Below are 24,390 nucleotides of genomic sequence, written 5' to 3' on the forward strand. Positions count from 1 at the left end.
TAATGTTTACAGTTGTAGTTGTAGTGATAGGTCTGGGAGGACGTTAATAAATTTGTTTTAGATGATTCACTGAATGCTCAAACGAATGATAGAAATGTGCTGGAAAAGGCCCAGTATCTTCTTAAAAATACCCAAGCAGGAACTGTTGATGCCCTGAGAAATCTGGATAATTGAATCTGGATAGTCTTGGAGGACGTTCTTTGAACTGATTTTGTAGGATTCATCCCCTCCCCCCTCCTTTCGTGAAGGTATGTAGACTGGGAACATCAAAAGACTAACTACTTAAGTTCATAATGCGAAATTTGAAAGAGGTCTTCAGTAATAGCTACTCATCATTTTGTGTGTGCTCAAAAGTGTCAATTCATGAAAATGTAAGGAGGGGGGGGGGGCAAATGTATTTGCCAAAATCTAGTCTGGGGCAATTTTATTGCTCTTATACATTTTTTCAAATACCAAAAAAAAGGTTCTTTCAGTGAAAATGCCAAAAAAAAGGAATATTTCAAAATATTGAAGGGGAGTCTACGGGGACAAAGTCCTCCACCCCTGTGTGTACTTATTAATGTTTTTGAACCGAAAACTATTTGCCTTCTAATGCTTCAACATAACTAGTTTTCCTTCTAGCCGGTAATTACACACTAAGGTTACACATAAACTCAACCCTCCAAAATCAAATGAAATTCTCTCTAAAAAAAATGCTTGGGTTTGTGTTTACTGGTATATACCCTTTATTTTTATTTACCATTATTCGAAACACATTTTCAATTATGTTCCTATTAAGCTCAGTAAAATTCTAAACAAATAATTTGATAATAATGGTAACTTCAGTCAAACACAACACAGACCTTTAAACCCATTTTCGATACCTTGAAAAACCTAAATCTCCATTATTCTAAACAGGCTCAGAATAGAATGAAGTTTAACTCATAAGGAGGGTATTGATTCGTTGTTTATTCTTTGGTCGCAAACAAATAAAGTTAATTATTTCAGTAGAATCTAGTAACATAACAACAATTTCTCAAAAACTGTTTTAGCATTGAACTTATTTCGGTTTTGGATGACCTGGCTACTATTGAACAGCTGAAGATCGTATACCACAAATAAAAATTTATTAAAATAAAACACACAATAAAACAAAATAGCCCCCATTTACTTATAATGTATACAGAGCTGTATACAGGAGTGTGCCCGATTAACCCTCCCCCCCCTTCCGAAGTGTGTCTGATTCGTTCTCATATTTAAAAAAAGGCGGGTATTTTTATTCCCCCCCCCCCGTAAAAAGCAAGGTAATTACCTGGCAAGGTATTTAAGCAGTTCATACAGTTAGATCATACTCAAAACCGTTAGATATTTAGGGCTGGAGACGGCATTCCACGAAATGATGTTTTTGCCTGCGTCTCCCCCTTCCCGCCTCTTCTGCAGAACAAAAATTCTGAATTTGGCTATATACATGTTAACACAGTACAAAAAAAAAGTTGGATCTAGGTTGTAGTTGCATATGATGTAATCTCAAGATGCGCTTGAACACCTGGAAAGAAGATAAACTTGATTATACTATCAGAGTAACAACTTATTCATATGGCTGCAATCGATGTCTTGAAAACTTTTCTTCATACTACCATTATGTTGGTGGCGCCATTTTCACTCTAAACTTAGGGGTGTATGTACAAATTTGTTTAGGGGTGGACGAATCATTCAAATATTAAAAATCAGGCACCTAGCCGGAAATACAACGATACTCCGGGCCCTAAAGCCCAATATACATTATGGCTTTATCGGGCCGAGTGAAAAAAAAAAACTTTTCGTCCGTTCAATTTAATTTGTCATGAAAAAGCTACTTTACATCCGCCTTATTTGTCTTCTGAGTCTTAGGGCGCCAATGAAGGCGGGAACTGCCAGAAAAAAAAAGAACACTGGTGAAGTGCCCCCTCGAAGATTTTGAAAAATACTAATTTTTTAGATTTTCATCAAAAGAGATGACAACCATATCTCCCTAGATATTGAATAATTCCCCCTCCCGTAATTTTTCGTCAATTGACGCCATCAAATTAAGAACGGTTGGCTTCACGTGGAAGCCCATAATGAAGACACGACTAAGAATCATCCCTGCGTAATGTGCCTGGCAATTCCCATTCACAGGTATCTAAGGCCAGCTGATCAACCATGACAAAACCCAGAGGAGTAAGAAACTAACCCTAGATTCAGATAGATTTCCTTGCTGTGATAGGCAATTTTCGCAAATTTCATCAACGAGAAATTTTAATCCTCACTATGTTCCCATAGGACTGTCTCTTCTATGATAGTTGCTGCTGTTCAGAAAAATTCAACTACAACTTACATGGCTGTTGCGTAGAAAGAATTGCCTAGTCGCCTGACAAATGTATATATATATATATATATATATATATATATATATATATATATATATATATATATATATATATATATATATATATATATATATATATATATATATATATATATATATATATATATATATGAACTTGCAAATTTACCTTGTTCTGATTAAAAAAAAATAATAATAATAATAAATCATGACCAAAGTCCTGGAGCTGATTGAAAAGCTAATTATGGCTGGTTTGTTGCTTTTAATTTCTTTATGTAAAATTCGTCCGAGTCACTACCGTCTCCGTCAATCGGTTCTACAGCACCATCTACTACAAAAGTCTGCGTTTCTTTGTGAACCTCCATCCTATTCTGTCGTACGTCTGTTCCGCCAGAAAAAAATCGTGGCGGATTTGACGCAGCAGAGGGAACCAGAGGTAAGACATTACGCTAAGTTATATTAGGCCTAGACAGATGTACCGTCTTCTTCCAGATTTTTACGAGCGTGCACGTACGACTGATCAGCTGGCTTTTATACACAAAAAGTAGCGTATCTTTGGCAAACTTTTTTAAATTTCTAAAACATGGACACTTAAAAAGAACAATTTCCTTAACAGCTTGAGACAGTTTACTGAATGAGACGAAAAAATCTTTCTTTTATTTCACCCTTGTACAATAGTCAAAGGCTGATACCCTACAGTCAATGAACTTATGAATCTAAAGTTACTAATTATGCGTTTACACAACGCCGTAGAATCACCGGCATAGGTTAAGACTTAACGGTGCGCTAAGTAATCTTAAAACAGACGTAGCGTTTTAACATTGTACACATGCAACTGGTAGGCTGGCTTTTTATAGAAAAAATACAGTATTCTTGGCAAAATATTTTAAATTTCTAGAACATAGACTACTTTTGCTTGACTAAACGATCAAGTAGTAAGTTAAGATGTGCTAGTATGTAAAAATACCAAATTTAAACTGAAAACATTCCTACATACTGAGACAATGTTCCTAATATAAGAGTCAGCATAAAAACCGTTCAAAATGGGCGTTAACCTAGAAAGAAATCATTTCGAAAGTAGCACAAAATACGGTCATATTGATTGTAATGCCGTTTTTAGCTTAAAATGTATAGCCAGCATAAATTATGCCTGTCTTAAATATATGGCCGAGATAAAACATGAATATAAAATATGAAAGCTGGCATAAAATACACCCATACTGAAAATACGACCGATTTTTAGCTTGAAATATATGGCCGGCAAAAAAACATGAACATAACATATGAAAGTTATTATAAAATACACCCATATTGAATATATGGTTGATTTTAGCTTGAAATACACGGCCGGCAAAAACTATGAGCATAAAATATGAAATCTGGCGTAAAATAAGCCCATACTGAATATATGGCCGATTTTAGCTTGAAATATATGGCCGGCAAAAAAATATGAGCATAAAATATGAAAGCTGGCATAAAATACGCCCATACTGAATATATGGTCGATTTTAGATTTTAATATATGGCAGGCAAAATCTATGAGCATAAAATACGCCCATACTGAATATATGGCCGATTTTAGATTTTAATATATGGCAGGCAAAACCTACGAGCATAAAATACGCCCATACTGATTATATGGCCGAGTTTAGATTTTAATATATGGCGGACAAAAACTACGGGCGTAAAATATGAAATATGGCATAAAATACGCACATACTGAATATATTGTCGATTTTAATATGGCAGGCAAGAACTATGAGCGTAAAATATGAAATCTGGCATAAAATACGCCCATACTGAATATATGGCCGATTTTAGATTTTAATATATGGCAGGCAAAAACTACAAGCAGAAAATATGAAATCTGGCATAAAATACGCCGATACTGAATATATGGCCGATTTTAATATATGGCAGGCAAAAACTATGAGCACAAAATATGAAATCTGGCATAAAATAAGCCCATACTGAATATATGGCCGATTTTAGCTTGAAATATAGGGCCGGCAAAAATATGACTATAAAATATGGAAGCTGGCATAAAATAAACCCATATTGAATATACGTCCGTTTTAGCTTGAAATCGCTACGTCTGTCCGCCCCTTTACACAACAAAGTTTGTTTGTAACTTAAGTCATGCCAAGAACACCGACTATGCTTAGAATTTTGACAACTTAAAGCAACATAACGGTATTTCTGCAACAATTAATAAATCTAAAAATTAAAATAATAAATTCTTTCTAAAAAGTTTTCAGGCTTGATCTTAGCTTGAATTCCCATCTGCATTCCACATTTTTAATTTTGAATATTTTTGCTGATGATAATTATGGAGATTTTGAACGATGATTATTGTGTATCATGGATTTTTACGTTAGCCTAGTGTAAAAGAATTTGCGTAAAAGTAAAACGTTATGCTTAAAGTAACTTTGCTTGATCACATTGCACAGAGAATTATGTACGTAGTGCGAAAGCTGTTTAATGCTTCTGTTAGAGAAGAAAACGACCGAAACTATGGGCCGTGCGAATGTCTTTTGTGGCTAATTCACGAATGGCAATCTAATAAATGCAACCTAATAAAGAGCGAATCACGGCCCATAATAACCAAAAAACTAATAGACGCGTTTTAATGAGAACTGGCTAGTGAAAAAAAATTGTCTGTTATGGCTAATTCATGAATGGTAACTATTACCTTCATGAGTCTTAACAGTAACAAGTTACTTAAAAACTAATTATAGGAATTTCGATAAGAGTCTGAAACCCCTGTAGGATGGCGCCTGATCGAAATAAAAAGTTTACCAATGCAATCACCATGGCCAAAAACCCTCTACAGGAAAATTAGTCCCCTGGCTTGAACAACAATGAAAATCACTTTAGCCTGAGTAGCGCTGATGTTTCCTGGTATTTTGTCCCATTGCTAGTGCGGCACTGGAGCATCATAGGGGGCTGTTTAAGGGCTGATTTGAAAGGAAATTTATATATCTAGTGCTTTTTGAAACTAGCTGAACATTATATTTAAATGAAATAATTTTTTTTTTTCTGCATCTTCATATATTAGATGATGTTGTATTGGGTATGATGTTTTATTTGAGTAACATAAAACACTAGGCATGGCTTTCTTTCTTTTTTACCTTGCACCTACGACGTACCTATTGTGGTACGTCATACCTATTGTGCTACGATGTTCCTATTGTGCTACGACGTACCGATTTATATATCTAGTGCTTTTTGAAACTAGCTGAACATTATATTCAAATGAAATACATTTTTTTTTACAAAAACTACATCTTCATATATTAGATGATGTTGTATTGGGTATGATGTTTTATTTGAGCAACATAAAACACTAAGCATGGCTTTCTTTCTTTTTTACCTTGCACCTAAGACGTATCTATTGTGGTACGACATACCTATTGTGCTACGACATACCTATTGTGCGACGATGTTTCTATTGTGCTACGACGTACCTATTGTATTACGACGTACTGATTGTGCTACGACGTACCTGTTGTATTACGACATACCAATTTTGCTACGATGTATTTATTGGGTTACGACGTATCTATTGTGCTACGACGTACCTATTGTCCTACGAGGTACCTTGTGCTCCGACGTAACTACCAGGTATGTCAGAGCCATGCAACTTAAAAATTTAAGATCAAACTTGCAGGTCCAATTTAATATAAATTTACAAATTTAAGATCTCATTTTGTGATTTGACATTAAACTTTGCAATTATAAAATAAGAGCTTAATGAATATGGTTTCTGAATGGCTCAGATCATAATTAAATGACATTTTTTTTTCAACAGCATTATCAGTATAAAATTAACTACTGTTTTCCAGTGACTGCTGGGGAAAAAGAGTACTGAAAAAAACAAAACGGAGCGTATGCTCCATTCAATTCTATTTCATTTATGTTATATCAATTTGTATTATTCATAGTGTAACTATTAACGAGTAAATGTAATTATAAAAGACGTAATTATAAATGTAATTATATAATTAGAGTTCCAGTATTAGCTCCTCTAATTATAAGCATTTTCGGGGATGAATTTGTTTTTGTCTGTCAGATTAGGTGGAATCCTACTAATGAGTAACATCTAATGAGTGGCAAAAAATTAAGAAAACTGGGAATTTGATTTTTAAGTCTTCTGGAGCTAGGAATTTGATTTTAAATAAATGTATCACTAAAAACCTGGAGATGCATTTATGCAATTTTTGGTAGTAGCAGGCGCCAAATGAAAAGAGGTGCCAAAAAAAAGCTGAAAACAGATGGCACCAAACAGCTGAAAGAGGTACAGCCTTTTTTTTGAAGAAGTTGTCTTTGGGAATCAACAGATTGACAATGTTCGAATTTTTAAAATACAAAAAGCGTTGTCAAATTTCACTAATTAGTTTTGTCTATTTATTTTCATGCTTCAATGTGGCAACACTGTCAAAAATAGGATATAACCCTAAAAACTTCATAGCATTGAAACAACTATCAGAAAAAACAATAGCCGTCTTGTATGATATACCCTCTATCTAATTGGTATGTTGGATTTTTCTGTAATTTTGGGATCAAAATATTATGAATATATAATTGTTTATTAACAAAATTATGGGAATCCCAAAATTATGAAAAATCTAAGGTTCTAATTAGATGAAGAATATTAGGTAGGGGGCACGGTTTTGAGATATGAGTACGCCTAAGATGAGCCTATGGGACATAAAACGTTTTTATTTTGAGGTCCTTGGTACTTCATGGTCAAGTTGTCCTGTTAAATCAAGGTCAAGTTGTCCTTGTCCTTGATACATTTTGAACTTCTTCTATTTGTACTACCTATCTTCTTTTCTTTTTTTTACCTTGTACAATATTTATATACGCCATTGACAATTCTGAGTCCGGATAATCTTCAAACAAGTTTCGTCCTTCATCACAGGCGTGTCCTATTCTCGGATCTAATGGAATTTTGCCAAGGAAGGGAACTCCCATATCCATTGCAAGTCTTTCCCCACCTCCTGTCGTTGCTGGGAATATCGAGGACTTTGTCTAGAACATAAAAGAGGAAACATTCAAAGGTCTGGAAGCATTCAGAAATGTAAACTGATAAAGTGATTAACGGATTAATTGAGTGTTTAATTGAATAAGTGATTGGTTAATTGAGTAAGTGATGAAACAAATATAAGAAAAAGAATTAGCAATATTGTGGAATCCAAATTATATAATGGGATACTCGTTCTAGCCTTGGCCTAGAAAATAAAAGAAGAAAAAATTTGTGCAATTCAAATCAATTATGTGCAATTCAATTCAAATTATATAATGTGATACTCATTTTAGACTTCGTTTAGAACATAAGACAAGAAAAAATATAAGAAAAAGAATTAGCAATATTGTGGAATTCAAATTATATAATGGGATACTCGTTCTAGCCTTGGCCTAGAAAATAAAAGAAGAAAAAATTTGTGCAATTCAAATCAATTATGTGCAATTCAATTCAAATTATATAATGTGATACTCATTTTAGACTTCGTTTAGAACATAAAACAAGAAAAAATATCAGAAAAAGAATTAGCAATATTGTGCAATTCAAATTAATTATGTACAATTCAATTCAAATTATATTATGTGATACTCGTTTTAGGCTTCATTTAGAAAACAACATCAGAAAAAGAATTAGCAATATTGTGCAATTCAAATCAATTATGTGCAATTCAATTTAAATTATATAATGTGATCCCCTAATCTTGTTTTTGTAATTTTGCAAGCAGGCAAAGACTATATATTTTTTTTATACAATAAGAAATCAAATATTAACTACAAATCTTTTTTTGTACAGCAGAGAAGGTTAAAATGGCAATTTTGATCAAACTCGAAATATAGTTTGCAATAGGAATGGACAATCTATAAAGCTTCTAGAATCTTATTCTGGCAACTAGATTCGGAGAAATTCTAGTCATCATTGAAATTAGAAGTTTTTTTCGCAGATTTGCTGGGAAGCAAAGACTGCAATACATTTTTCTGCGAAACGCCATCTATGATTCTTTCTTTTTCTGAAAAGTAGGAAAGTTCAAAAAATACCGAAAGTTCAACCACAGGAGATGAAGACTACCTCTCGATAGTAATAGACGGTGAACAAGTAGAAACAGTCGATTAATTCCTTTATCCCGACAGTGTTCTGACAGCTGACAACTGCCGCATTGTCGACATTAAACACCGCCTCGGTCTTTCCAGTTCTAACCTCAAAAGACTATCAAAGATCTGGAAATCTAGCCACCTTTTGAATCTTCAGAAATTGCATCTATTCAACAGTCTGATCATACCCACTGCTCTGTATGGGTTCGAAACCTGGACACTCAGAGGTGAAAACGAGCACGAACTCCCTGCGTTCGAAATTAAATGTCTCTGCCGGATAGCCAAGATCAGATATACTGATTATGTACCAAACGAAGAAGGCTGAAGTCGGAAGACACTATCATGAACAAAATCCAAAAACAGCAACTGCGCTGCTTCAGCTGCGCACGCCTGTTCACGCCTGAATCCCGAACGCCTGTTCAAGATCACGCTTGAAGGAATAACTGAAGGACTTCAACCACGGGGAAGATCTCGCAAAAGGTGGATTGAAACCTTTGACCGATAACGCATTGTCTAACTATCCCGAACTGCACTTAACAGAACATATCAAGCACTATTTTACCAGATTTTGGGAGAAGTAGCCCCAACACGTCCCATCAGGATGGATGGGACTTCAGTAAGTATATAGCTCCTGGGCATTCACTCATAAAGTATCGAGTAAGAAGACATGTTTAGCGTAAATAGAGGGTCATGGTTTTGGCGTCCACCTTATATGCAGGCTAATCTTATTTTACTATACAATATAATTTTATAAAATAAAATTAAGCACGCACAGTTTTAAGACAAGCCCTAGTTTTTCAGGATTCTACAAATATAGAAAAATATCACGAGCCAGTTTTTCAAAGTTATATTACATAAACTACGAAGTAGAAATATTTGTTCGTTCTAAAATTCAACTTGGCTTTCATAAGAAATTAAAAAAAACCTAAGTTTTACAAGAATTTTACATATGTTTAAAACAAATTAATCAATTAAAAAAATTTCGTTTAAAAAATATGTTTAAAAATTGTTCGTTTTTTGTTGTGTTTTGCCAGATAAAAACACATATCTAAAATGAGAGCTGGGAACCTAAAACGAGAAAAGATAAAGTCGCAGTAGGTGAAAATTATTATATAGTTTTATATTTGCAAAATATTAAAAAGAATAGCAAAAATATATTAGCAAAATAATAGCAAAATATAGGCTAAAAAAAAATGGCACCAAACAGTTGAGAAAGTATTGCTTTCCTTTGATAATATAGTTGTCTTTCAAAGTCAATATATTGTCAACGTTTGGATTTTCACGTGCGAAAAGTGTTGCCAGATTAGCTAATTGATTTTGCTTATTTATTCTTACGGTATAACGCGGCAACATTGACTAAAGTTTGACAGTGCCCTTAAAACTTCATAGTCGTGGATAGCTGTTTGGCTATGATATTTAATTAAAAACGTAGTTTTACAATCGTGTTCCAAAAATCAAATCTACTAATATTGCTAATACAATTGGTGGACTCGGTAAACTGAATCAGGGCTCGAACCACCATTAAATTGTTTTATATTTCTGCTCCTTCGAGGCTTTAATATTGACCACCACTTTTCCTAGAAAATCTTTTATTTATAAAACATTTCTTTAAATTTATTTGCATATTAAATAACCTTAAATATCATTTTCTTTTATTTAAGAAATAAAATCTGATGGTAGAATCTTTTTAAGAACCGAGACTATTTTCTTGATTTAATGTTGATGGTGATTTTTCTAAAATAAGCAATTTTTCCGATTTATTTCCTGAGCAATAGTGTAAATAATTATACCCGTGTATACCAATCAAGTGTTCACAATAGGTTATATATATATATAAGCAAACACAAGGCTGAATTTTAAATGTTGTAGCGTAGAGTTAATGAAACTCGGGTTTTTCTATACGAATTACGATATAAGTGGAGTCAGAAGTGGGAATGTTCTACCGACTAGAACTCATAAACTGGAAACCAGATGGCAAGGAAACTTCAGAATATCTGGGAAAGTTGGGACTGTGAACTACGAAGTCCTGTCCCCGAAAGGAAGAAGATTCTACACATCAATCTTCTTCGGAAGTTTGAGCGTAGGCCACCGGATTTCCTTCTCTTTGCTCGCGAAGTTCCAAGCATGTCTACGCTTGACTAGACAGATAATTCTGGTAACCAGGATGACATCCAAATTGTGATAGATTCGCTAAGTCACCTTAGTGAAAATAGAAAGAAAGGACTTTGGCATACTAATGGGGTTTAGAAAGTCCTCCGAAATTCCCGGACGAACGACAGTGGTCAGACACCACATTGATACAGGTAATGCCCATCCTGTGCGTCAGAAACCCTACAGGGTGACACAGAGCCAACAACAAGCCATTGAAGAAAAAATCAAGCGAATGCTGGATTTTGGGATCATACAGCCCTCTTTAAGGCCCTGGTGTTCTCCAGTAGTCGCGGTTGCCAATCCAGATGGAAGCATTCGTTTCTGTTTGGGTTCCGGAGGTTTAAATCGGGTATCCAAGTTTGATGCCTACCCCCTTCCCAGCAAATGTAAATTACTGGAGGAAGTAGGTAACAAATAGGTCTTCAGTGTTTTGGATCTTACCAAGGGCTACTTACAAGTAGAACTTACGCCAGATACCATAGAAAAGACGGCCTTCCAAACGAAGTCCGGGTTCTATGAGTTCAGAGTCCTTCCTTTCGGTGTTCGCGGGGCATCAGCAACCTTCCAGCGTGCCATGGATAAGATTTAGACTGGATGCCGTCGCTTCACAAGGGTGTACCTTGACGACCTTACAATGACTTGTAGATGGTGTTTGCGCCGTTGAGGCTTGCATACCATACTACTTTAGTTTAGTTTGTTTGTATTTGAGATATACTTATATTCGAGCGACAATAATTTCAACCACTTATGCAGTAACTGTATTGCTAAATATATATCTAAAAATAACAGGAAAAGAAGCTGATGTTTGGCTAAAAAGCATTCTGAAAAGGAAGCGCTTAAACTCCGGACCGCCAGCGCCATCTATTATTGAAATTCTGACTGCATAAGAAGATGCCACTATTGTTCAGCCTAAGCCAAAAAGGAAGAAGAAATGCCGCGGGAAGCGCGCAGGTAGAAGCGTCCGAGAAGGAGTGCGCCGTGTATTTTACAACGGTGACTACAGTATTCCAGTAATCAGTAGTTTGCAATGACAGCAGTATGAAAAAGTCACAGAATAAGCAACACGAGACACGCATAGTTACTATACAATGCTCAAAACATAAACCAACATTGAAGCCCTACTACCACAACGAAGCTTTGACCGACTCGGATAACCCCCTCTCCTATGCTAAAATCTCCTCAAATTTCCAAAGCCTGATTCTGTCCAATTCTAGATCATTGACGAATAAAGTAGACGAGTTAGAACTTGTTTTACGCATCAACTCGACACCACTAGCAATTATTGCCGAATGTTGGGATATTGCTACTGAAACAGGCGCTATAAAAGGCTATCTGAACTTCTTCAATACCAGGTGTGACAGAGACGACACACGATGCGGAGGTGAAGTAGGCCTCTATTGCCGTGAAGACTTGACATGCAGACAACTTAATAACCCTTTAGATTCCTGTCATGAAACAATCTGACTGTGGTGCAGACCGTGAGGATTACTGAGAACTTACTCACGTACATTCTAGCAGCAGTATACTATCCCGAAAGTGCTCGCAACAGACAAAATTAGTGACGTTTCTGCAGCATCAAGTTGACAAATTTCGGAAACAATTTAGTAATCCAGCTTTCATCATAGCCGGAGACTTTAACTTAATCAACAAAAAGCGGATTTCACGTGTGTTGGATCTAAAACAAGTCGCCGATGTTCCCACTCATGAAAGTGGAAGCATACTATACCTCATACTAACGAATCTTGAGGTGTTTTATAAACCACTAGTTTCCCTAGGACCACTCGCTAAGTCAGACCACAACGTTCTCTGGTGGAAACCAAAGAGCAGAAATCATATACCAAAGAAGGTTAATAGTTTACAGACCCCTCAGTGAAAGCTCCATCCAAGCATTTGGCAGGTGAATTGCTAACTTTGACTTCGATCCAATCTGTGTTACAAATATTGATGAAAAAATTTAGACATTATACTTGATTCTGCAGCAAATGTACCATAATATTTTTCTAGTTAAAGAACGCACGATATGTGAGACGGATAAGCCGTGGTTGGATACTAATATATAAGAAATGATCGAAGAACGATGTAACCTCCTTGCTGCAGGAGACACACTGAATAAAAACAAGATGAGAAACGAAGTTATTTCGGCCCTCCGAGCTTCCTGGAAGATTTGTACGAAAAAAATAGCACCGCTCCTCAAGTCAGATTCTCACAAGTGACATGACACACTGAAACGGCTTAGAGGCAAAAAGAAAGGAAACGAATTACGAATCAATAACCCAGATGGTAGTCTGATAAAAGCCTCGGAAGTCAACGAGTTCTTTACTCAGATTTGTACAACCCACCCAACCGTTAGTGACGAACAAATGTGTGACATCATTAACAACAGTAGTACACTTGGAATCGTAGAGGTGTCAGAAATGGCAGTTAACTATGCAATCACCTATCGCCAAGCCTATCGTATCACTATGCCAAGTCTATCACATCAGTGATAAACCACTGTTACTTAAATATCATTTCCGAAGATATGAAAAGCTGCAGATGTCCGTGTCTTACCGAAAGTCAAGACAACCCAGTCCTGTGACCAACTGAGACCAATATCGATAACTCCTAACTTAGCAAAAGTAGCTGAGGATTTTATCTACCGTTCTTTGTTACAGCATTTGCTCCTGGCATTGATCCAGACCAATATGGTGGCATACAAGGCACATACAAGGCATACAGTAGCACGGCAATATATCTAGCATGTATGTATGTATCAATTTATTCCCATCATAAATTTAAAATACAACATTGATGGAGTATAAAGAAAATAAAAGGAAATAAACAAATAAATTTTGACCAATACAAACAAAACCAAAACAAAGAAGAACTGACAGGAAAAAAAAAAAATAAAAATAAGACAATAATATGTAAGACCAAACATATTATCAACGAAGGACAATTTTAGAGGCGCCTTCACCAATAATCTGCCTCCGATATCTCTCGTTTCTTTTCTACACTGCGGACACTCGACTAGCAACTCCATACCGCGAAGATAGGGAGCTGTTGTTAGTCCAGAGAGGCAGCTGTAGCCAATATTTCGCATGCTTGTAGAAACAAGCATGTAGAACTTGTTTCGCATGCTAATATCTGAAGCAGTAAGAAGAGACCTAAATGTTGTAAGGGCGAGTAGAAGCGGAGCAGCATATACATTATAAACACTAGCTAAAACACGGCGCTTAAATTTAAACTTTAACGCAACTAGTAAACCGTACGCATTTCTAGATTTTCTTGCGAAAAATTCTTTCAAAAGTTGAGGCATGGCGCGAAGATTTGACCCAATCGGTACACCAAGATACGTCAGTGTATCTTGTGCTTTAATAACATGTTCACCTAACTGAACAATTGTCGGGCAATCTGAACGATGATTGAACACCAGGAACTCAGTCTTCCTTTCATTAAATCGAAGACCGATACGTTTATATTCCCTATCGAGAATTCAAAAATTTTCCTCAATTCCAAAGGCTGTTCTACTAATACCAAGGATGTCACCAGCATAGTTAGTTAGCGAAACATCAATACCTTTAAATATACATGTGGTCAGAACGTTCTGTTGTGGCACAATGACAGTATATTTTTGGCGGACTACCGAAAAGCATTCGACCTTATCAAACACATGACCGCATTAATGAATCTGAAGGAGATAGTAGCTAAAAAAACAAATACTACTATTAATGAGCAAATTTTTACAGGGGAGATGGCAATCAGTTAACCCTTTGTTTGCAGAAGATCTCTGCTCTGAGTGGTCAGAACTAAACTGCGACTGCCCTCAAGGAACGAAATTAGCTCTTTTATTTGTTTCCTTCATCAACCCCATCCTTGCAGAATTTGGAGAGCGTTTTAAGTTTGTTGATGAAGTTTGCACTTCTCAAATATAGTCGAAAACGCAGTAGCGAAACAGCAGTCTGACCCGACTTTCTTCACAGACTTCATCACCAGTGTAAGTCAAATAGTCTACAAGTCAATGAACAGAAATCAAAAGTTTTACGATTTAATCCAACCAAGCCAGACATGTTTTCACTTGAGTGCTCCGTCACAATCCCAGATGTTCCGTTTCCAATTGTTTCCTCTGCAACAATCCTAGGCATAACATTTACAAGTCACTGCTTGTTTAAGCTGCATGTAGACAATATTGTGCATAAAGGTTACTACTTAATCCAGAGTTTAACAAGTATGTGCAGGTTAGGCTTCTCTGATTGTCAGCTCCTGCAGGCGTATACAACCTACATCAGGCCTATCCTCGAGTAATGCTGTCCTGTTTGGGGTCCCCAAACTCAGAACACAGCTTACATGGCGGATGAACTAGAACATGTTCAATAATGCACTACTAGGATAATACTTGGACCCAGTTTCAGCAACTACGAAAGTGCCCTTGAGCTCTTGAATTTGACCACCTTATTTGATTGAAGATATGAGCTAATAATGAAACTTGAGAAATCACTATTAACAAACGAGAAGCACCGATCCGTACTTCCACCCATCCGCATCAATCAGCAGATAAACTAGGCATTACAACAAATTGGAACCAGTCAAGTGCCATACGAATAGATTCACAAGCTCCTTTGTACCATATTTCCTAAGGGCATTTAACAAGTGAATTGAAAGTTGTGCCAAAGTGTAGCTCAGAATTTGGTTATGGAAAAAGTAGCGTAATTTAGTGTTCATTTTTGAGTGCTACGATATCTATTTCATTAAACGAATACGAATATTGATATTCTCTGATAGTTGGAAAGATCACAAGCAACATCTAAAGGAGGTTTTGGGAAGGATAGTGACGGCTGGTCTCCACATTCATCCTGATAAATACTAGTTCGGACTGAAGGATGTTCAGTATTTTGGCCTCAAAATGGGAAATGGCAAAATCAAACCGCTTGAAAGAAAGACTGAAACTTGGAAGAACTTTCCAGAGCCCGCCAACAAAAATGAGGTGAGGTCATTCCTTGGCATCGCTGCGTATTAAAAGAAGTTTGTCCACAATTTCTCTTCACTGGCGTCACCGCGGACGGATCTTCTTCAGAAACGAAATACAAACCGCTTTACTCTGTTCTCAGGTGCAGAAAATAGCCTTTGAAGCCCTGAAGACTGCACTCACTACCATCTCTCCGCTGAGATGTGCAGACTTTGCCAAAGAGTTTGTGTTTCAAACGGATGCTTCGATGGACCCATCGCACATAAAAGTAGGAAGCTACCACCAGCGGAACAGCGCTATTCGACAGTGGAGCGTAATGCTTTGGCGTTAAAATGTGAGGTGGTTGGAAGCTTTCGGTACTACCTTGAAGGCCGGAAGTTCACAGTCGAAACTGATCATAACCCCTTTCGCTGGTTGAATGTGGCTCGGAGCAACAACGCTCGCATGACATGCTGGTCCCTGACACTCCAAGAGTACCACCGCGATATCCGTAGTCGAAGTGGGCTAGAAAACGGGAATGCTGATGTATTGTCCCGTCTGTTGTAAATAGAAAAAAAATGTATTTGTTTTGCATCTTTATTGATGAGTACTAAGTTCTTGTCCGTATTCTTGAAGAAGGGCCACGAAGGAAAAGGAAAGATCAATCCGTTCAGAGACTTCAATGATAGTCAGCAGAAGGACATGGTATTCGCCCGTTTTTTCAACTTATAAGTCACTAACCAGGCAGATGAAAAAGGAGCACCTTTTGAGCTTTGGGACGGTCTTTTGTATTGGCGTACCAGAAAGAAGGATGGTTCGACTCATTTTCGACTGATGGTACCGGAGGACTACGGTAGTCGGCTAATCCTGCAATCTCATTGTTCGCCTCGAACTTCCCCAAAGTTGGTTCACCGACGCCGTAACGCGACAGCGAAGATTTGCTTTTTCTTCTAGCCCGACATCTACTATCGAATCTAGAGTGAGCTGGATTTGTGTTCACGCCGAGGAAGTGAAGCGTTTGCGGGGTATGTGGTGAAAGTAAAATAGAATGTTACCTTACCTATGTGTCTAACGGGGTGGAATATATATATATATATATATATATATATATATATATATATATATATATATATATATATATATATATATATATATAGATATACATATATATATATATATATATATATATATATATATATATATATATATATATATATATATAAATATATATATATATATATATATATATATATATATATATATATATATATATATATATATATATATATATATATATATATATATATATATGTATGTATATATACTTTAGCCTTACCTTGCATTTCGGACAAACAAATATACTCATGTTTTCAACAACACCTATGACAGGGATTCCAGTCTGTTTACAAAAGTTAATCTCTTTCCTCACATCCAACAGGGAAACTTCCTGGGGTGTTGTAACAACAACTGCTCCATTTAATCCAGCTGGTTTCAGGTACTAAAATAAGAGGAGTTATAACAACAAGTATAATTCTACACAAGGAGGGGGGTGAGGTTTCCCGAAAGTTCCAGAAGAGGTAGGCCGCACAAGTTATAAGGCTTATTGGTAAATTTCACTTTCAATTTTTTGTCAATAAATATTCTCTCTAAAGATCTAATGAACGAACCCTCAAGGAAATTTTAGAAGCATTTAGGGTAAAAATTTCTTTCATGCGACATAGCTTCCACCCTCCCTCAGATGGAAGAGACACTTCCTGGGATGTCATACCACCAACTACTCTATTTAATCCAGCTGGTTGCTAGACTAGCTCTAAGACTAGCCCAAGACTAGCTCTAACCACACTCAAGGAGAATTTGGATGTGTTTAGACTAAAAACATATTTTTATTCACAATGGAAGATCATTTCTGATGAAACTTCACTGGGGTGTAGGGAAACAACTGAACTATTTAATCCAGCTGGTTTCAGGCACTTAATGAAAGGAATTTATTATTCCCCCATACAGGTTAGAGCTCTCTCCAAGGCCCAAAGGACTCCCAGCATCTCCGCTTGTATGGAATGGATCCGTTTTGTTCTAAGGAACAAAGTAAAGGCCATGAGAGAACAAATCTAGAGGAAAGTCTCACCCAGAGTAAGATCACGCAGATGATTTGAGTGTCCCAAATAAAAATAAAGCGCAAACAATGTATTTTTGGGGTGTTTAGAGTGCAAGAACAAGGTTGAAAATTAATGTCAAGAACTCTATATTTTAGGAAACTCTCAGGTGACCTCAGAAAAGAGAAAATTAACCCAGATAAAATTACCCAGGGAGCAATATTAGAAAGGGTTTTGGATGAAGTGAAGACGTAACATTAAAATACAAGGTGTATGTAGAAAAAACTAAGAAAGAATAGGATACTGTGTCTTCGGACAAAGAATAGAACGCTAGGAGACATAGTTAATAAAGTTTGAAACAAGGGTCTTCAAAAGATAAAAGAAGATATGTTGGATATTTTCAAGAGGAATTTTCAAACGAAATTTAATGTGTTCAGTTGAATATTTAGTTCTTACCGACCAATTGCTTTTTTAAGGGGGGAGTTTACCCTATTCTTAATAATAAAGATATCCGATCTTATTACCTCCATTTTAACCGTTTTTTTTTTATTATATACAAATTTTTATTATTATAACCGTTCCCTGGCCGAGTGGATTGGTGTGCTGGATTCAGGATCCTTTGTCTGAGAGGGCGAGGGTTCGATTCGTAGTGTACCCAATTATTTAGTTTGGGACGGGGGTCACTGGCGTGACTGTACGCTCAGCCAGAGTCGACCCAGCTCAAAATGGGTACCTGGAGAAATCTGGGGAAGGTAAACAGGAAGGGTGTGCGAAAGCACAGGATGGTTCGCCCCCAACCCTCCATTGCACTTCCTGGCTGAAGGGCCAAGAAACGGAGATCAGCACCACTGGTAGGGACTGTAAAGTCTAATGCCGTATTCTTTACCTTTACCTTTATCTACCTTTACGGTTCTGATATCAAAACTTCATTATAAAACCCCCAACATAAGCTTCAAACTTATGTAGCTTGCTTGTAAACTACCCCCAATACCTACAAGTATATGCTAGCCTAGAAATTGAATTTCTTTTTTATTTTGTTACTCTGTTTTCCCTTTTTTGTAGTGGGTTATAAATGAATTATTGTTATAACTGCAAATCGAATAATTAACTGTACACAAATTTAAGTTTGATCCCATTTTCTAGGGCTATAATGAAAGAAACGTCAAGATTACGTCAGGTTTCACGAATGATAGCCTGCCAAACATGGAGCGTTTTGGCGACCCAGATGTTATTATCTTCTCAAATACCTAACATAAGATCGTTAAGATAGAAGAATTTAATTAAGCATTATTATTTTTCTTTTCAGATTACTAATTAATTAAAAGTGCCAATTTACCCCACTGGAAGCACCCTGAAGAGTTTGGAAATTTGTTGTCCAAGTTCAAAGATGGTGGAAGACCATATAAGAAATACCTATCCAATGACCTCCATGAATAGGCACGCAAAAGTCGTCACAAGGGGTGCTGCAAGGATATTAGAAGATAGGCTTACTGTTCTAAGGATACTAAGGATACCCTTCTAATGCCAGTTACCCTGTTTTAGTTCAAGTTCAAATACTGTGAAAACAAATTTATGGAGATTCGAAAAAAATAGCCTGAAATCCTTATAAACGGTATCAGATCAATATGAAAATAGGAACCTCCATCACTGAAAACTCATACAGGAGAATTATGGTCCCTCGACTTGAGCAACAAGGAAAATCTCTTATTCACATGAGAGGCAGTGATTTGTCTTTTTTTTTCGGTGCCACCAATGGAGCACTGAAACATCATGAAGAGAAGCATAAGGCCACATCTGAAAGCTAATTTTTATATCTACTTCCTTTAGTAAGTAACAAAACATTATATTAAACTTGGCCACAATATTTTACAAAAACTGCATCTTCACATACAAGATGATGTAATACACGTATCTTCTGACAAGAGATGTTAAAACAAACATATCTTTCAAAAAATTGTCTTTTTGTGGCATGGCATAATATTTCAGTTAATCTGTTGCCCAATTTCCCGTGGTGCATTCTTTAATAGTTTCACATATTTTTAACATAATATCATGGTTTTTCTTGAAAAGTTGAAACTTATATCCATAAACTATTGGTTATTTTAAAGTTTGTTTTTTTTTTATAAAGAAAAGGTTGTTTATCAATCTTTGGATAAAACCTCATGCTACGCATATTATTTTCATATTTGGTTTTTATAATAATATTGATTTATAAACAAATTACAAAATTTTCCAAATAGGGAAATCATTTTGTATAAAATAAAACTGGGAACAAGATTGTTTTTAGACATATTGTGGCCAAATTTTTAGTCATTTTTAGCTTATAGTCAGTCTCCCTGAACATAACGAAGGAAACTAGTCTTTGTAAATACCACCAATGGGCCCAAACATATTGGCAGAAACTCTCTTGGTTTGGTCTACCTTAGAAAACAATGTGAGATGCCCCTCTAGTTTTGTTCATGAAAATGGGCTGTATTTCCACTCCTTAAGTAAAATACAACCCAATATAAGTAAATAAAAAGTAAATTTTGACCATGAGTTTTTCGTTGGATCAACGAGCGTTCTACCTCGACACAATAAGTAAAAAAGAACATACTCGAACAATGATCAAAAAATAAAAGGAATACCAATTCTGGAAAATAAAAGAAAAACTTAATTCTGTCCTATAATTTTCGGGGGCGACTGACACGATTTAGACACCAAGAAATGCGCTTCTCTCTCAAAACAAACACAACTACCTACTGCGTGCCAAGTTATTTCAATTTTATTAAACATACAAATTCCCATCTTTGTTTTAAATAAGCTAAGAAAAAACAACTAAACAACGCAATTTTCCGCAAAGCATGCATTAAAAACATGTGTCTTAAAGGTCAAAACACAAAGTTGCACAAAAACCACTTTTAACGAGAAAAATAACCATTAATCAAAATTAAGCTTGAATACATGGCGCATTTCAAAAATAAAAACAGGAAGAAAAGTCTGTTTAAGAACGTGTTACTTTTTTTGGAAAAAAATCTTCTTGTGACATACCCTTTTAGAAGTATTGAGGGGTTGACAACTAAGAGGATTTAATCAATAGCGAAGAAACAAAATTTAACAGCTTCTCCTTCTACTTTCTTCGGCGAAGCAGACCAAAGGTTGCTGCAACACCTCAAGTTGCTCTAACAACGCAAATGTAGTTAAGTCGTTAAAGGTAATTATTGGGTAAGAAAAAAAAAACTATTTTCCAACTTTAGCAATTAAAACAGATATGCACTTGAATGAGACCTTGCCCTTACTCACATATCCAATCACCAAGGACAAACAGTACAACCAAACGCAATCAACCAAAATGATGAGTTGTGCAGCATTGTCATTAGTAAATGGAAGCCATCAGCATTAAAATCAGCATTAAATAGGACCTCAAATCTAATAAAATATTCCCAAGTAATCACCTCCCACAAGGGCTCCTCAGAGGAATACGAACTTGCCTATATGGATTCCGGCGCATTAAATTCATTACCCAGGCTAAGTGGCGTACCTACCACAAGCTCTTTAGTGTAACCCTGTGATAGGTGCAGTTTGTGGAATACGATATAGGCCAATAAAAGCTAGCCTAACCTAAAGCTTATAAGGAAGAGAACGAAATCTCAACTAGACATCCCTACGATAGGAAGATGTTAATAGGATACTCAAAAGATATTTTTCCTAAAAGAATATATGGCAATCACTGTGATTTGATATTCAATTCATTGAAACTGATTATAATAAAACATACATACCTGAACTATAGAGAGATGTTCATCAGATGTGCCAGGAGGAGTATCAACCAAAAGATAGTCAAGACTTTCCCAGTCAACGTCTTTTAGAAAGCGTTTTATCAAACCTATAAAAAGAAAACTTGGAATAAGAAGACCATTACTGAATACCAAGGATGTACACAAGAGCCTTGGGACCTTCCCCATCCCAAACCCTAAATTTTCCCGAATTCTTGGGTTATTCTTTTGAGTTATTCAATTCATGAGGTATCCCCCGCCCCCACGACAAAACTCCTGCGTAGGCACCTGCTGCACATTTTTACAGGATTTCGTTAGTTATAAAATCAATTTATGCAAGAATTCAAAATTATCAGTCAAATATATCAAGACAGTTAAGAGGGAGGGGACTGTCCACAAATTTTATTGCACCATCCAGCTAGATTTTGAAAGTACTTTATTTTGTTATTTTCATTGAAAAAATTATAAACAACAAAATCATCTCCTCCCTAAATTTTACGAATAAATTTTGCCCCTCCCATATATTTTTGTGAATTGACAACCTTATATAGATGCATCTGCTCTCATCCAAAATCTAGTTGGCAATCATGAAAATCTTCCAACAGAATGGTGACTATTCTAAAAACCTTTTAAAACAAATCAGCCTACAGTAAAAAATTCTGTAGTTCCACAATTTGCAAATACACCAGTTTCGAAAATTAAATTAGTCACCGAAACATATTTTGCTAGTGGTCTCAAAGGAAGCTCATTTTTAGGCTTAAATTTTCTAATTTTCAGTGAGAAATTGTTCAGATAAATATGAAGAGAGGGAAAGGTAGAAAATTTGTCCCCCTGCCTCCCTCCATTCTGAGGAAGATATTTGGGTCAAACCTGCAAAACAAGTCTACAGGATGGCATCTCCCCTATTATTATGAAAATAATGTAGTGCAGCAATACATCCATAGGCTTACTTGAATGGTAGTGTTGGGAGCCTGCCCTGAAAACCAGACAAAGAACTCCCTTCAAAACGTGAAAATTATAACCCTAATATTTTGATTTACTTTTAGGGATTGAGTCCAAAACTGCAATAGCTACTACTAGAAAAACAACCATTTTCCAAAGCATTGGTGGCAATAAAAACGAAGGGGCTCAAATTGAATACCTGGATGGTTGGAGATTGTTTGGAATACTCCTATTTGGAGAATCAGCCGCATAGGTTCTTTTAAAATTTGCAACAATACTCCAGAAACTTAGAATATAAAAGAAAAATTTTTACCAAAGAATTAGACTTACTCAGCTATATTTCAATTAATGTTCCAAGAGCCAAAAAATGAAAAAAAAAAAAACAAAACAAAAACGAACCATTTTTCTTTGGCCCTCTCCAAATAACAGCATCATCAACAGAAGGCAGCATAAAGCCAATTGACATCACTGACAAATTTTCTTCAACAAACACAGGAGACATTCCACTTCCACTTTGATGGATTTGCTCTCCCTCAGCTCCCATTATCCTTGGAATTGAAGGACCACAAATGTCTATATCCATCAAACCAACAGCACAATCTTGATTTCTTGCAAACGCACGAGCAAGCATACAGCTCACAGTACTCTTACCAACTCCTCCTTTTCCAGATAGTATAAGGATCTTACTCTTGACGTTTTTAAGCGAGTCCTTAATTTTTTCTATGTCTGGGTCTGGGAGTTTTGGAGCTCCACTTGCACAGATGACTTGGTTTGGACAGCCAGCACATGTTGACTCCTTACCAGCATACTCACTTTGTGTTCCAGGACAATCTAGAATGATTATAAAATTCAGTATTCAAACTAAAAGATAAATATAGAGGTGCAATAAAGCCCCACTGTTAAGGTACCAAAGGTGTTTTTTCCCATGACGGAGGGAGCAGCAAAAATGCAGCTTTTCAACCACAATATATATATATATATATATATATATATATATATATATATATATATATATATATATATATATATATATATATATATATATATATATATATATATATATATATGCGCAGAGGTTGAAACCAAGGGTAGGGGGCAACATACATAAAAAGGGCATTTTAAACTCACTATATATCAATGTTTCTTTAGGAAGGGCCCTTCAAACCAGTCCTGGGACATTTTTAAAAAGGAGAAGGGTGGGGGAGGGTACTAAAATCTATTTTGGGGGGGTCATAATTTCTTGGCGAGGGGGTTTCATAGCATCATTGGAAGGGGGAGTATCTAGCCCTCCTTGATAGATAGTGCGTTTTTAAGTCATCATATCTTTGTAGCCTATATCTGAGGGGAGTTCCTTCAGACCAGTTTTGAGAATATGCCAAGTCTAAAGTACTTTCTTACAGTACTTTTAAAGAGATTTTGGTATTCCTGGGAATGTTCTGTTTTACAAAAGAACCAATCTTGGCTTAAAAGAAAGTGTTACCGTTATAATACAGTCTTGCAAAGGTTTTCGCTATAAAGACCCCTCCCCCACAAGACCCTCTTAATAATTTTTGATTTAAATGAAACTAGAGACCCCCCAACACAAATAAATGGCAAATAATTTTAAAATAATAATTAATAAGTAATTTTCCTGGAAATAAGTTTCTGGTCAAATAATTCAAATTTTCTGGACGTTCAATGAACATGTTAGTTAATGAAGGATTTTGTCATCTAACACGTTTCCAGAATTTTAAAATTTTGAACTGTATTTTTGACCTCTAATTAAACACTTTTTTGCTTATTCTAACTTTGCTCTTTTTCCAGGTAGTAAATCCATACTGAATCTGAGCTTACCACTGAAACTAAATTCAACAATAAAATTTGATAGGCTATCCCCTTTTCGAAGTATAACTGAAAATGCAAATCGTTTTAGTAATCGGCAACTCTTGAGATGACAAGTTATATATCAAGAATCACCCCCCCCCCCCAAAAAAAAAAAACAGCATTTTTTTGCTTTAACAAAAATTTAGAAGGACAAAATGTAATCATGTTTTTCATAAAATTGACAGGTTCAAAAGCAGTAAC

General features: G+C 35.9%; 1 protein-coding gene across 1 annotated transcript in view; it reads right to left on the reverse strand.

The window, feature by feature from the left end:
* Positions 1 to 1,262: 1,262 nt before the first annotated feature.
* LOC136039164 (cytosolic Fe-S cluster assembly factor nubp1-A-like) overlaps positions 1,263 to 24,390 on the reverse strand; it is a 30,484-nt gene continuing 7,356 nt past the window's right edge. Inside the window, exons 2-6 of the mRNA XM_065722674.1 lie at positions 22,726 to 23,157; positions 21,391 to 21,494; positions 16,873 to 17,034; positions 7,192 to 7,378; positions 1,263 to 1,525 (exon numbers count right to left, since the gene is read on the reverse strand). Coding sequence (XP_065578746.1) covers positions 1,479 to 1,525; positions 7,192 to 7,378; positions 16,873 to 17,034; positions 21,391 to 21,494; positions 22,726 to 23,157 — 932 coding nt within the window. The 3' untranslated portion in view covers positions 1,263 to 1,478. The remainder of the gene's footprint in view (positions 1,526 to 7,191; positions 7,379 to 16,872; positions 17,035 to 21,390; positions 21,495 to 22,725; positions 23,158 to 24,390) is intronic.

Source organism: Artemia franciscana, chromosome 19 (genome assembly GCF_032884065.1).
Source record: "Artemia franciscana chromosome 19, ASM3288406v1, whole genome shotgun sequence".
In the NCBI taxonomy this organism is placed as follows: domain Eukaryota; kingdom Metazoa; phylum Arthropoda; class Branchiopoda; order Anostraca; family Artemiidae; genus Artemia; species Artemia franciscana.